The sequence below is a fragment of the Pterocles gutturalis genome, unplaced genomic scaffold, assembly GCF_000699245.1.
Source record: "Pterocles gutturalis isolate BGI_N339 unplaced genomic scaffold, ASM69924v1 scaffold11311, whole genome shotgun sequence".
NCBI classification, from domain to species: Eukaryota; Metazoa; Chordata; class Aves; order Pterocliformes; family Pteroclidae; genus Pterocles; species Pterocles gutturalis.
Window position 1 is genome coordinate 23,206 of NW_010105536.1, and position 15,755 is coordinate 38,960.

General features: G+C 42.1%; 1 protein-coding gene across 1 annotated transcript in view; it reads left to right on the top strand.

Annotated features, from left to right (window-relative positions):
* Window positions 1-10,291, top strand: part of CPM (carboxypeptidase M) — a 13,500-nt gene extending 3,209 nt beyond the window's left edge. The window contains exons 2-7 of the mRNA XM_010087435.1: window positions 4,894-5,066; window positions 6,510-6,694; window positions 6,922-7,092; window positions 7,952-8,104; window positions 9,139-9,287; window positions 10,042-10,291. Of these exons, the coding sequence (XP_010085737.1) occupies window positions 4,894-5,066; window positions 6,510-6,694; window positions 6,922-7,092; window positions 7,952-8,104; window positions 9,139-9,287; window positions 10,042-10,275 (1,065 nt within the window). The 3' untranslated portion in view covers window positions 10,276-10,291. The remainder of the gene's footprint in view (window positions 1-4,893; window positions 5,067-6,509; window positions 6,695-6,921; window positions 7,093-7,951; window positions 8,105-9,138; window positions 9,288-10,041) is intronic.
* The last annotated feature ends 5,464 nt before the right edge of the window (window positions 10,292-15,755 follow it).

The window sequence follows — 15,755 nt, forward strand, 5'->3', positions numbered from 1 at the left end:
TGCTGATACCAACCAACTAAATCATCCACTTGTGATCAGTTTCTTTTCTTAGTGTAACAGTATTTTGCCTCCTTCATTGCATGAAGCTGAGCCTGTACTGATGGGCCTGAGCTAGCCTACGTGAAAGGATGTATTTATCTTGCTGGCTTGTCTTGAGATTTAAGCTGAAGCAACTAGATCCCATTTTCCATGTCGTTATAGACAGACTCATATCCCCAGAAGGATTTCCTGAGGTATGGTGGCTTGTTAGGGCTTGTGTGACTGAGAGCAGAGGTAGGTTTATTTGTGATCAATATAATTGGGGCTCAAAGAAACCAAACACAGTTAATGATTCTGTGTAGAATTTCTCACTCTCATTTCCAAAAAAATGAATGGAAGCTGCATTTACACTATTGAAATACCACTATTAAAAAAAAAAAGGCATTTTTTTATCACCCGGTTGGGCAAGGAGTTGTGTCCACATACTACACAATCTGCTATAAGGAATTTTCTTGTGTCGTTTGTACTGTGCAATATAGTATGGAAGAGAGGCGGCAGGGAAACAAATATCTACTCTAGAAAAGAGAATGGAAAAAAAATATTTCTTGCATAGTGAACTACTTTCCACCTGGCTTCAGGTGTAAGCTGACACGATATTTAATAAGGTCAGAGGCACTGGAGAGTTCAAAATTCAAAACAACCAAATCTATTTGCTAACTTCAGATTTTTGAAAAAGCTGGATGCTGCTGAGAGCTCCTTCAATACAGGAAGGGCTGCTACCTTGCCCCAGTTACTTTTTTCCTTATCTGAGTGAGGAGGAAAAAAAAAAGCAATCAGTTTCTCAGCCAGGTGCAGCCTATGCTGAGAAGCCTGAAGCCTATGGAATTTGTCCAGGTGGTAACATCTTCTGCCAGTTACTAGTTCCAAAGCAGGCTAGATGTTGCCATTTCCTTTAGTGATAAACCAAGGAATTGCAATTCCCTCTCATACATGTGGTAGTTCTCATATTTCCGTAGTGCTTGCTGCTATTCTATAATAAATGGGTACATGCCAAACGGTATTTGCACAGTCACTTTGTCCTCCTTTAATAAAAGACATCAGTGTTAAAGACAGTGGGGTGTGTCGCAGCCATGCATAATCATTAGTTCTGTACAAGTGTTAAAAAATAACATCTTCTAAGTGTGGTATGTAAGTGGTGGACCAGGATGGCCTGCCAGTTTCTCTGCCGCCACTCCACTTCCTTAGGCGGGGTTGTGCCTGGTATGCTGCCCTAGGTCTTCAGAGCAGTCAGGGCTGGAGCAAAGAAACTGGCAACACCATGTTGCTCTGAAACAGGTCCTACCTGATGGTTTGGATCTATCTTTCAACATAGTTCAAGTTAAAAACCAGGCCACCTTTAACGAAAGAATTTTAATCGTAAAAATGGGCAGAGTCTATCCACCCCTCGTGCCCTGGTATTAGGTCTGTATCATGTGGTAACAAAAATGTTTTAAAAATAGGGGTGCTGCACTAAAGTGTTAGAGTGCAGGTGCAATTGGAGCTAACCTTAATCTTTTAACTGGCTGCCACTAGGGCTTCCTGAGCAAGCCCTTCAGTAGCTGAGCAGGGTCCAAACCTAGCCATGCCAGAAGTGGTAGTTGGCAATTTTAAGGGGTACGTCTACAGAAGCAGCAGTCACACCCCTGTCTACAGTGTGGGTCCATACCCTGACATACGCATGCTGCTTCATTCAGGACTTCCCCTGAGGGTCACTGAAAGCTTTTCCTGCTCACCCTCTCCCTTTGGGGCACACAAACTGAGAGCTGAAAGTGCACAGAGAAACTTAATGTCTAACTGCGTCCCTAGAGGTGGGAGAAAGGGTTTTCCTTTGTAACCCCTCATCTGAGCTACAGCAAAACAATACACCTGGGCATCGCCCCTGGGATACTGCCATTAAAACAGTCGTCATGCCTCCTCAAAGCCCCAGAGCATTATGAAGGCTGTCCCCTGCTCTCTACCTCTTCATATTAGACTAGAGGCAGGTTATGGTGTCTGTCCTTGACTTTACTGTCAGCAACGTACCTCCATGGTGTCTAGATCCTTTATTTGAAGCTCTAAAGTAAAAGTTAATGTCTCATAACTTTTCTCCACGCATACGGCTGACCTGCCTAGAATCAGGGTAAATCTTGGCTGGGTGGGAGATGCCTTCTGAGGGCTTAATCAAAACTTGAGCTTTATGTTTGCAGAAACTGAAGCTTTCCCTCCCTTCAAACACCTCCAGATGTGCTTTCTCAAGAAATGCAGGGTACTCTGGACCAAAATAAAACCACCCCTCTGTCACCCCCCCTGAAAACAGAGTGCTGATAAACACACTCTTCACCCACTGGGGAATGATCAAAGTACCAGGTCTCTGTGGCAGAGATTAGCTGAATTGTTTACTGTACTTACTCAGGTACAACAATAGCTTTATGAGAAATCCTATAAAATAGGGTTAGTTTTTAAAACACTATATATGGAAGTAAGTCTGGGTTTAACTCTTAGGTGCAAACAACATTATCTATGAAAAACTGGTCAATTTCCATTCTTTATAAACATTGTTCTTTTCCACCACCTTTTCTTGTTGCTTTTCTTTTTCTTTTTTCCTCTTCCTGTTCCTGCTTCTCTACCCTTTCTTTTCTGGATGTGTTTTTGTCAGGCACTGAAGAGAGGTACAGTAGAAGCAGAGGCACTTTCCCAGTTCTTCCAAGGAGCAGTCCAGTCTTGTCTGTAGTTTAGCTATCTCTGTGGTAGGGCTGTTCTCATTGCTCCTGAGTCTGCTAGCTTTATCTCTCATGCCCAGGGCCATGATTTGGCTGACATCTCTCCCCTCCTTTATCCCCCCCTGCTCTGTATGCTTCCCAAGATATCTATCACCCAGAGCTAGAACTGAGCTGCCTGTACAAGACAGGTTTTGTTGCATCCCTTCTTAAATTTCACAGAGTACATCTATCAAACCTGTAGAGCAGTCTGCTTTCAGGTATTCAGGTGCTGTTTTGAAAGCTACTGGGAAGGGAGGAAATTAGGTACCTTTTTCCCCTTGTCAAAGCCCATTTGCTGTAGTGTCTGGGACAGTAAATGCATTTGCGTAATGCAGCTTCCCCTAGTAGATTACTGGGTGGTGGCTTGCAGGAGACCACTGGGAGCTGACAGGCAAAGGTTAGAAAACTTGGGAACAAATCTGTGGGGGACAGGGTGGGAAGAGATCCTTCTTTTTCCCCTGCACAAACAGCATGTCAGAATTGCTCAAGTACCAACTCAGAGACCACAGCTGCCTTCAAGTATGACACTTAAAACTGTGTGTTCCACAACTTAGTGGAGTCATGTTTAGCACTACATTGTTTGTTTGTTGCTCCTGGATAAACAGCAATTGCCAGCTAACTGGTGAGATATGGTTTGTTCCCAACCTGAGCAGCAGTTACACCCAGCCCTCCTTGCCCCATCGTGTACTGACCCAGCTCATGCTGGCCAAACTCCTGCTGGATGGTGTCTGTGTTTACTTGAACACCCAGAGCAGGATTTGCCACTTAAAAGGCACCGATGTGAACATTTAACAAGATATTAGTGCAGCAAATAGCTGTGGAGAAATATTCCTTTTCCCCTGTCTGATTTCACCGATCTTTACCTTAGTCTCTACCAGTTTGAAAGCAAGATGTTTATTTGTGATACCAGGTTCAGCCAGAAATGCCACTCCATGTTTCTCACTCTAGGAAAAAAAAAATTTCTTTACAGTATTTCCATTTTAGTGATGCTAGACTGATTCTAAAAGATACTGAGAAGCTGTAGCTCTGAAATAGAGCCTGCAGTGATTTATTGTTTGGAGATAACGTAGAGATAAATTATCTCCAGAGCATGCTGAGTTGTAAGTCTTGACTTGTTCCCATCCCAGCCAGGGCTTAGCAACCCTACAGCACCCTTGAGGCATGGGTCACAGTGCTGTAGAAAGTGCTCCTGAAAAGTATGGTCCAGTGAACGCTGTACCAGTGGTTTCAGGGGTAGAATAGGCTTGTTCTGAACTCACGGGAGCTGGAACTTGCCACTGTTTTGCCTGAAAGCTGACAGAGTAGAATAAAGGGAGATGTCCTGCTAGCTTTCATGACCTATTGAACTTAAATGAACAAAGTATTTATTTAGCTTTTTCTGTGCCCCTGCCTTTTCTTGATCCAAAGTCTGCATCCAAATGTCCTTCCATCTCTTTTTCTAAGGATTTATATATACTTGTTTTGTTTCCCCAATGCCTGTGTTCATGGCATTAAAATAAAACAACATAACAGCCAATATAACAGAAGTGTCTATGGAGCCTCTCTTGATCCTGTTTTAAAGTTGACTTCCCATAAAAGGGGATCAACAAGAAAAAAAACCCTGCTCTATAGCACCCTGGAAAACATGGAAGGTGTCTCCTTCCTTTCTTCTGAACCATCACTGCCGAGTGCTGATGCACAGCACTGACACTTCCATGAAGGTCCCGGGTCCCTTGTGCATCGGCACAGAGCTGACTCTGCAGAGCAAGTGAGAGAATGCAGTGGTGTGTTTCGGAGCCCACGTGATCTTTACCAGGCAGCCTATGCAGTTTTAGTTTTTGATAAGGCTGTGCCTTATCTGGACAGGATTTAAGCAATGCAGCTGACACAGTCAGTTTCCTGTTGCAGAAACAGCTCTGGTTGATCTGGGTTTAAAACCCTTGTGAAAACCCTCCAGGGCCTCCTTTCCATCTGTTAAATTAGTTTAAATACATTTAGGGGGGAGCATAAAACAGTGTTGACCAGAATGCTCTTGTATGCCTTGTATTTCTGTGTAATCCAGTAAGTAAAACCTGTGAATGCGAGGTGGTGGATTTTTTTTTTTTCCTTCTTCTTCCATAGCAGACTCAAAATAAAATCTATGTTTCTTTTTTTACAGACTGTTGGGAGAGAAATCCTTCTCCATTTGATAGAATTCCTGGTGACCAGCTATAGACGTGACCCAGTTATTACCCGGTTACTCAATAATACCCGGATTCATATCATGCCAACAATGAATCCTGATGGATTTGAAGCTACCGAAGTGGCTGACTGTTATTACACACGAGGAAGGTAAGGGTGGCTTAGGAGGGTGGGAGTAGGCAAAGGAAATGGGTGGGGAGTGATAATCTGAGATAGCCAAGAGACTGAATCACAGTTGGTGGGAAGGATGGCCTAGAGAATGTGTTAGGGCTCATTTTGGCCTGTGCTGTTCTGAAGACTCACTGTTACGGCACAGAGTTTTTGGAAGACTGAGTCAGACTGGTGTTTATATGTGGCGCAGCTAGAGAAAATTGGTCAGAATGGTGTAATGACCTAACCTTTTAGGCAGGAGACCCAGGCTGCAAATAGAAGCACAAGAACATATTTAGGCCTTTGGGGTGCTACAAAAAAAGAAGGAAAACTCCACTCACGGGGATCTATTTCAATTGGAGAACTCTGTAACACTTCTTAATGAGAAAAAGGTGTGTCTAAGATTCTTGAATGGACTTCTAGAAACATCTTTAAAGATCATGTTGAATGCAGATCTAGTAAGAGGCAGAAGTTGTGCAAGCAGAGCTGGCTCTAATAGGTGCTGTGCTAATTGTAGCGCTAAGAAAAAAAACGTACGCAGAAAAAACCGTAAGCTAACACCGCATCCTGTGCTACTTTTGCATTCTTTAATGTAACTATTGAAAAGGCCAAAAGGGGGAGGAAAAGCTTAACAAGCTAGAAAAGGGAAAAAGAGAGAGTGAGAGAATGGGAAGAAATGCCAAAGAGACAAAATTGGAATGTGCAGAAAAAGCAAACTCATGAGCTAGAAGTTCTCTTGGATCACTGGCTATGGCAATGTCAGAAGCAAGTGAAAAGGTAGTTTAGGTAGTTTAGATCTCTGTGTGACTGGTGTAAGCCCTCCTTTTTATTAGGAAACAAATTTATGGAGGGTGGTATTTTTTTATCCCCTCACTATCAAATAGAGAGAATTTAACTAACTGAGTTTAGAAATTAATACAGCTGAGGCTCAATAGCCTCTCTACTCTCTACTGACCTGTCCGAGTGAAAAAAGAAGAAAGCGTTTGCACAGGCTGAACTTTCAGGTACAGAAAGAATACATCCTGTGTTTGAGTCAGTTGTTTTACTCTATGTCCAAAGTGAGAGCAGGACAAGGGACACAGCCATCCAATAGTTACCTTGGTCTTCTAGACAAGTATGAAAAACACATACAGAAGGATATCTTCCTTCTCTGGCTTAGGTTTTTTTAATTCACGTATGTGTAGGTGTGTGTGTCCTATATGCATGTTAAATATTATTCACAGTTTCCACCTGAAATACAATGGAAAAATTGTTTTCATGTGTGCTATGAAAATATCAGTGCTGCCAGAAAGTCAGTTGTCTTCATGCTTGACAAGATTTGGAGTGATCATCTTCCCTGTTTCCTGAAGATACTGGCATGCCACAGATCTTTAAGTACTGGGAGCTGGCGATATGGAAGTCTGTAGGCAAAACAGTAATGGGAATGTCTGCTCTCTTCCCAAGGTACAATAAGAATGGAGAAGATCTGAACAGAAATTTTCCTGATGCCTTTGAAAATAACAATGCTAGCATTCAGCCAGAGACTCGAGCAGTAATGGACTGGATAAAAAATGAAACATTTGTTCTTTCAGCAAACTTGCATGGGGGTGCCCTGGTTGCCAGTTACACCTTTGATAATGGTAACTCAGGTAAGCTGTCACAAACTCTTTTCTCCACGGCTGATTTGCTTTAGGAACATGAGCTGTACCAAAGCAAAATGTATAAGGATTCTGCAAGTTTTTTCCAGCTTTTGATAAACCCCATCAAAATTCAGTGCCTGATATGACTGTCTGGGAGATGTTTATCCTGTACATAAGCCAGCACTGTTTGTTTTACCAGTAAGCAGGGTTAGGTGACAGCTGTCTTTATTCTGCAGTTACCGGCTCTTTGCAAGGCTATAGCAAGTCTCCGGATGATGATGTCTTTATTCATCTGGCAAAAACCTATTCTTTCAACCATGCCAGCATGCACAAAGGGACTGGGTGTGACAACAGACAAAGCTTTCCACAAGGCATTACCAACGGGTATTCTTGGTACCAGCTGGAAGGTAAGAATGTTAGTGGTATTTTTTCAAGCTACTTCAGACATGATGTTCTCACTTTCTCCTGCCGTCTGTGATGATGAAAGGGCTGCAATTTTGCCCAGAGCAGAGGGTTGTTGGAGGGGAGTAAGCTAACACATTCATGGATTTCTCTGAGCAGGACACAGGAGTTTGCAGACTCTCCCAGTCAGCAGTTACACAAGTGAATGACGCAGTCTCTGCTCTGTCTGGCAGCTTCTGTGCCCTTTCTTAAGGCCTGCGTAGCTGTATAGATTAAGTGCATATGCATGTACTGGTGTGGCACCAAGGTCTTCTCCTTTCAGAAAGAAAAACAATCTTCTGCTCATATATATCATCCTTTCTTAAAAATGTTTGACTACTAAAATTACATTTCATTACTACATTTTCATTCCTGTTTATGCACAAACAAATAGAATATGGGTCCTGTGTACTGCGGCACTGCGTGTTGCTGTCACAGTCTGAATTCAAAGTCTCTAGAGGCTCTTAGGATGGCTTTGTCAGTGGCAAACTCTATGCCAGCCTGGGAATTTATGTTCCTCTATTTAGTTGGGAGTGCTTGAATGAATTTAAGTAGAAGACCCACCCTTCCTCAGCCATAATAATCATGATTCCTGAAACATCACTGTGCTTTAGAAAACAACACTCCACATGTAACTAGAGTAATTAATTTGGTTTTCCACAGGAGGCAGTAAATACAAATGTGGCATTGAGGAATAATTTGTCTGATTTACTTTCCTAACAGGCGTGGTGCAAGTACCAACATTTTAACTTTCCTGTTTTTCTTCTAGCTTGAACTTGGTGTTTCTTTGCAGCTGAACACTGTTTGTTTTATTTCACTTTTAAGGTGGAATGCAAGATTACAACTATGTCTGGGGACAGTGTTTTGAAATCACCTTGGAGCTGTCATGCTGTAAATATCCTCCAGCAGATGAGCTGGAAAAGTTCTGGAGAGACAACAAAGTTGCTCTGATCGAATATATAAAACAAGTGCATCTAGGTGGGTACGCGAACGGGGAAGGGAGGTAAAGCTGAGCCCAGTGGGCAAAGTGGGAACTCTTCAGCAGCCTGGGTCAGTGTCAGAGCTCGCAGGTGAGGAGCTCTGGCATGAACTCGAGAGCTATTGCTTCTGAATAGCCAGTGCTACGAGGCCAGGGATGGGTAAGGGAGGAGAGCTTACAGGTGTGTCAGGTGTGGGGCGATGGGCACTGGGACAGCGGCACAAGGGGCTTAAAAATGTGCTGGGCAGGAGCAAGGGACAAGCCCCTGGGGCCAACTTACCATACACCCTCCTCAGGGAGTCTGCTTTCCTGAGCAGCCATTTATTTCAGAGGTCTCTAAATGTATGAGTCTGTGCACGTGCACATGCACGGTGTTTTGTGGGTCTTTGCTGCCTGGATTTTATTTTTAAGGCCTTTCTCGGTGTGATCTTGAGTTCCCAGTTGGAAGAGAGCTGCTGCTGAGTGGAGCAGTGGTACTAGTTGAAGAGTTTGCATAAATCTGTTGCTTATCTTGTAGTTTGTTGCCCAGAATGTCTAGTTGCTGTTTTATCTTTGCTCAATGCCAGTGCTGCCTTGAATGTGGTAGGTGAGAATTTAGGGAAATTACTTCATAAGCATTGTTGGTATTCTGCCATTAGGAAAAGTACTAGATAAGAGGCTGACTGATTTTAAATGTAAAAAAAAAAAGGGGGGGAGAGCAAAAAACCCCCAACCTCTTATTGAAGATTGAAGCCCCTTAGTAAGAGGCAAGTACAAAAAGTATAGATGATGCTTTCAGCAAATGAGACTTAGAAGCAGAGATTGCAGTGCTGCTTTCTAACTTCATGTCAGGGCAGCTATTAACAACGATAAAGGATTTTCTATTTTAATTCCCTTCAGTAACACAGAAATGACTAGTGATATTATTAGATGTGCTCAAAATCACTGAAATGCCCTCTGAGTTCATCCAGCAACAAACAGTCTGACTTGTCCAGAGAAGGAGGCTGACCACAGCTGCAGGTTGTGATCTTTCTCTCCTCACCCTTTTTCATAGGTGTCAAGGGTCAAGTTACCGATAAGAATGGGAATCCTATTCCCAATGCCATCGTGGAAGCCAAAGGACGGCCCCATGTCTGCCCTTACCGAACAAATAAACATGGGGAGTACTTTCTTCTCCTTTTGCCTGGGACGTACGTGATCAATGTAAGTGTGCAGTCTTACTAAATTAGTTTCTAATTGCATTGAGTTCCTGAGCACAGTGAGACAGCATCCTTGTAGATGAATGAGCTGAACTTGCTCAAGTCATATACAGCTGCTGTAAATACTCTTTAGCAGATTTAAAAGAATATTTTAAAGCATAAGCCAACAGGAAGCAGACTTTATACAGTAAGATTTCGAGTCCCCAGAATGTCTAGAGATAAGCACTCATCTGACCTGGATGGTGGAGCCAGCTGGGGTGAGTGTCTGGACCATGGTGACAGTAGCTTGAAGTGTTTGAAACAAACTCCAGAGCTCTTGAAGGGTGAGGAGGCAGTGATGGGCTGACAACGCCGTTGCCATTGGTGACAGTTACTTCGCTGGGTGGAAACGGCTTCTCTGTGGAGGTTGTCAGTAGCTGGTATTAGAGAACATCCACGCAGCGTAGTCTCTGCCCACTCTCAGCCAAGAGCTTACGCTTAAGCATAACTGTGAGGGTTCCCTCTCCTGTACAGCACATAATGCCCCCAAATTATAGACAAATATTCTGTTGCTGTTTCTGTCTCAGTTTTCGGGGGGTTTAGTCTTGTTGCTATAACATGAAAACTTTACTCTCTTCTCGTTCCATGTTCTCAAACTTCTGTTTAGAACACTTTTTCCTGAATGTTGAAAACGTAAATGAGCACATTAGATAATGATTGTTTCACAGCTGAACTCAACATTTCAAACCAAGTAAGAAATCTTCCATGTTTGCTCCTAGGCTACTGTACCAGGATTTCAATCGATGCTGAAGACAGTGGAAATACGTGACAATACTGGTAACTTCAGTGCTTTGAAACAGGACTTCTCTTTCTCGGAAGTCTCCATGAGATCAGGAGCTGCTTCATGTCCCAAAACTCCCCTCTACCAGGAACTCGAACGGGCTTCAGCTGCAGTAAAACCAACTCTACATACCTTGGTTTTAATGACCGTTATGCTTGTAATTTTCAAATAAAGTCAGGAATGACATGAGATGGGAAGGCAAAATCTTCCTGCACAAATGTGGCTTTTCAGACAAGGAACTGTATATGCAAAAGAATGTATGTAAAACAAATTCTCAGATTTACAATTATGTTTATTGTATTTTGTGAAATACTGGCTCAACAATCAAATGCTCTACTTTAATTATAATAGACTCATATTTTTCTACAGAAGTATTTTACCCTAAAAAAATTCTGTATAGCCTCTGGGGGTCACTGTAGAGTTTTGATACAGAAAGTATAAAACCATTCTGAAGAATTTGAGTTCAAAAAAAGTCTAGGATTGTACTGCAGATGTTTCATGATTTAAGTTCCTCATTGAAACAACAGCTGATGTGCCACACAACTGTAAGCAATTAGCTCAATCCTAACTTCTCATAATAAAGCCACTGCTAGAAATGAGGAATGGCATTTTTATGTACGCTCTGTCTTACCTGGACAGATGAGTCTGCTCAGGGCTGAAATAAGGTGAAGACAAGGAACAGAGACATGTAAGACAAGAAGATGGAAATGAAGCGTAACTGTGCGCTAAGGGGCCCTGTTGCTGGAAGCCTGACGATAATCTGTGCCGTCAGACACAAGAGAGTAACTAACGCAGATCTCTGAAAAGTGTATTCCTCTTAGAGCTGTTGAAAACAACGTGGAAACAGTCATCAACTAGGCTGTTGCTGTTGCCCATTTTTTACTGAATTTGGTATGGAACAGATACAACTCATAATTTTTTCATCTGGATACTTTTAGCAATGGCTTTCGAGTGTTTAAGTATGTTCCACAGCCCTCTAACTATGCTGTGTGGATGCCTAACACACGTGCCAGAAGCTGGCAGGCACGTGCAGCACTGCACACACCATATCCTGGTGCAGAGGCTGGTGTCAGCGATGGCAAAACTACCTGTGTTCCCCTGGCTGCACCATACTGCACATGGAATTAGCAGATTCCTTTTGCAGGGCCCTTTGATGCTGTCCAACAAACACTAAATTTATCAAGAAAAGGCAGTTAGTACCATCTCCTGTGTTTATTTTAAAACTTTATCTGCCAGAAATTCTCTAAAGCAATTTCAAAAGTAACCAGAAGAGCTTATCTTTGGAAACACCAATCTTTTCCTGTACACAGTAAATAAAAAAATGCAGGAATAATCTTTTGATGCCTTTGTAAACACACCACCTTTACTGAAACAGTACTCCTGCCTCTCACACCATGTGGCGCTTGGGCATTAGCCACTTGTCTGCTAGCTGGCCAGAGTCTGTGCAGCATATGAAGTTGCAAACAGACTTTAGAAATTGAAACAGGAACTCCAAGTTGCAGTGTGTGCAACATACTGGTTTTGAATATTTTTATCATATCCATTTGATTTTTCTACCTTTTCTGCCCCTCTTAACTGCTGTGGATTGTTCACCAGTCAGAGGGGTAAATAATTTTTCACTAATCCTGCCACCAAGACTTGGTTCTGATTCTGTCCCTTTACAGCAGGAAGAACTAGAGAGCCCTTGAGTTTAAGATCCCCCAAGAGCAAAAAATGTGTGGGAAGCCAGTAGCCCAGCAGAAAGAGTTGATGCACTGGCTCACAAAATTAAAAATCTGTAGGAAAACAAAGTACCAGAACTTCTAACAATCGAGTCATGGACACAAAAAAAGAACACCAAGGAGTATATAAATCAATCAATCTTTATTTAAAGCTTTTAAATGGAACATAGTATTTACTTCCCTCAGAAAAGGAAAACTGAAAACCAAAAGAAAGACAAACACAATGCACATTAAAATTCTTCTAATAAATGGATCTATACTCTGTGCAATTTGAGTGGATATTTGTATTTTAATGGTTAGTGGCTGGGGTAGTACGTGCACTGGTTATCTAGAAGGTACACACCACAACAAGTTTCGGAAGCGAGTTCATCTAGTAGTGGCACAATTGCATAGTTATTTAAATTCTCTATAAACCAGTCTGTTTAATAGTCATTCCAGCTACACTTAGACAACAACAGTAAGACTCTGCTTTTGGAAAAGCTATTTGATATTTTCGGTATTACATAATCATCATGTTGAGAGCCATTAATTTAGCTCAAAACCAAGAACTGTCCTTTACAAGTCAGGCTGTTAGGTTAAAGCCACATCTACTCAAAAGGGGAGACACCACCTTTTTAAGTATCATCAACACATTTTACACGTAGAATATATATATATATTATACATGCACACACTACAGAGAGGCATTCACTTGATGTTTTCAGTGCATGTGCTAAATAAAAAAGCAGACGTTGGTTAAAAGCAACAATTTCTCATCTTCAGTAAGTGCAATCAAATGTTAAAAGATACCTTAAGCTCCGATTTCAGGGCGGGGGGGGTTTCTTCCTTTACATTGCTCGCACAACCTTTAAAGGACAAAGAACTCAAGACTCGGGTATGGATGAGCTGGAGCACTTCCCTCAGTCGGGCTGGCTGGTAATCCCCCCCAACAGGCACAGGCGTGCCAGCCGGGAGAGCTGCTGCTCTAGGGAAGCACTGCCCTCTGGGAGCAGAAGTACAATAATACAGGGGGGTGCACAAAGAGCACAAACACACACACACTAGGTAAAGCGCTGCTTTCAGCACACAGGTGACCCTACAGACACTCAAAGCCTGCATCCACCTGCTGGCACTGTGAATGATCAAGAGGGCAGCCAACAGAGCTGAGACACTGCCCTTCTGTTCGACGCACTCTCCCCCAGGGAGCACTACAATAGCAAACGTCCCTTTTTAGACTGAGTGTTGCACAATAAAACATTTAATCTTCCTGGGGTAACTGCTGCCCCACCATATGTGTGGCAAATTAACAAACTGAATAAATTAACTGCTTTAAAATTGTAAACTCTTACTTCTAAAGTTACACCCTACCACAACAGCAGCTTTAGATGAAGACAGGGAAGAAAAGTTCTTCACCCCTATATTAGTCCTATTTATTAATTTCAGTTTATTCAGTTTCATTATACTTCTAATAATTTTCTAATCTCTCTTTTGTAAGAAAATAATTTTCTGAAACTATTATTATTGTTGATGCCTTCTGTAAGAATGAGGAATTGATTAGTCTTTAAGGAGGAAAATCTGCCTGAAGTCCTGCATGTGGCTCCATACCCACACAGACATTCCAAAGGCAGCAACATTTCAACAAATTTGCAGCAAACAGAACTCGGTGATAAAAATTGTACCATGCTGTTAGAATAAACGTAACGCTTCTCATCAACTAAAATTTTGTAGCACTTCTACCCTTTCTCAGTCGAGCTGCTAACTGAAGTGGCAGCCACAGCCTCCTGTGCAGCATGGCACGGCACACGTTTCTGCCAGCGTGCTCGTTGGTAACATTAAAACATCCAAGGGGTACTGCTCAACAAAAAGCCGTGATCTTTGCAGCGTGAATGCTCACTATAATCATCAATCCAGCTACTTCTGTTTCAGCTGTGCAAGTTTTTAAAGGACAAAAGCAGCAGACTTCATAACTAATAAATCTTAAGTGAAGACTCAGTATTAAAGGTTCTCAAATATTTTAATATCCAATGCTTCTAGCCTTTTTGAGAGAAGTGGGACACTGAAATAAAGCAATATTGCCATCTGGCTCAAGTACTTCACTCTGCACTTTGCTTCCTTAGGTCAGGAGTTGAATTTCAATACTACGAAATAGCTACACAGTGAAAAAGTCCTATTTAATCAAACAGTGGGTTTATTGTACTTTATAAAAAAGAATAAATGCGACTCCTTGTAGCATTTGTACATAACTATTGTCTACCTGGAGTAGCACAAAGGAACAGATTAAGACAATTACTGAAAATTGTGTGCTGTCACATTTCATCAGCATCTGGGCATCCCTTCAACTTTCTTGGTCACATGTTCAAAGGCAAAACCAATTACCACCCATTGCAAATTAACCTTGAAACCTCTCATTGCCTCACCGCATCTTCCAGACCATCACCTCCAATGTTACCAACACTATGAAGCAGTCAGCTTCTTGGCTGTACTTGGGAGATGCAAAAGAATTCCAAAGGAAAACAAAACACCATAAAAATATTTTCACTATGCTAATGTTGTACCAGCCTCCATCTCTATTTAATAAATGTTGTTCAGGTTCAACGCAGAAGCTGTTACCATGCCTCTCTTAATCTACATATAATCTGAATATTTCTCTTTATTTTAATGCTACAATTTCTTAAATATTTTTCTTGTGACTGTGATTTACTAAGTATGCACATTTATGTATCTACACACGTACCAACAGACTAATTCAATAAATTAAAGCTCAAAACACTAACTGTAAGCACAAGAATATTTACAAACTGCAATAAATTAAAGATTAAAATCTGTGCGATATTAAATAAGGATCTCAAAGACCTCACCAAGTAAGAACAATTGTCAACTTCTGTGCTAAAATTTTGCTGAATTTTGTGCCACTACCAAAGGCCAGAAGCGTGTCTACAGGCCAGAAAGAACACAGTGATGAATACCAGTGTGCCTACATGTACCAAGCATGGGGGGGGGGGTGACAGCACGGAGGCAGACCCAAAGATTTCAGCCTTTCGGACTGAAGGGCATCCTGGCCCAAGGCTGCAGCGCCGGGGTCACCATCACGTACACACCCCCAAGCCCCAGATACGCGCTTGCCTGCCAGCGTCTCCTGCAGGAACAGGAATAGACACCAATACTGATCGCTTCCTTATATGTAAGGCATGCTTTGGGGGGAAAAAACCCAATCCAAACCCTAAAGTTTTACCAGAAGTTATTAAGAATAATATTAAGCCAGAAAATATAATTCAAAACAAAGATTCATTCTGACACAGTAGTTTGGCCATAGATGGAGAAATTAAAATTACACATTTCTTCAGCATTGTATGGAATGGAGGCTATTTCCACAGCTATTCTCCATAGCAGAGACCTGCCAGGGAACTACTTTTTTAGATCATAAAAGGGAAAATTCATTATGCTGTATGCTCTCAGTTTATCTTTTGCCAAAACAGAAAGCGTTACTGGGAGATGAAACTGTTTTTGAAGAAAAATCCCAAAGCTGAGCGATTGTGAACAGCAAGGACCATCACTCTGACCATACGTGCCTTTTTGAGAGCTGAAGTAGTTTTTTTTTTTGAACAGATATCACTTAAGGGGATTGATTGGAAAAGAATGCCAAGAATGGGATGGTACAACTTGTCCCAGCAGGAACTAGGTAAGAACAGCTGCTCCCCCAGAACTGCAGCAGTTACACAGCCATCACAGCGACCATACAGAAGGCACCACACTGAAAAAGTGTAAGACATAGGAGGGAACGTAACGGATGAAGCTTTATAAGCACAGTGCCCACGTTATCAATGCTTCTCCTGAACGTACACACCCACAATTCTCGCTCAGCTGCAGATTCCAGACTGCGATACAGCCACTGTATGGGTCTGACGCAGGTGCAATGGGAGAGCCTCTACAAGCTTCACCGCACTTGAGTTTA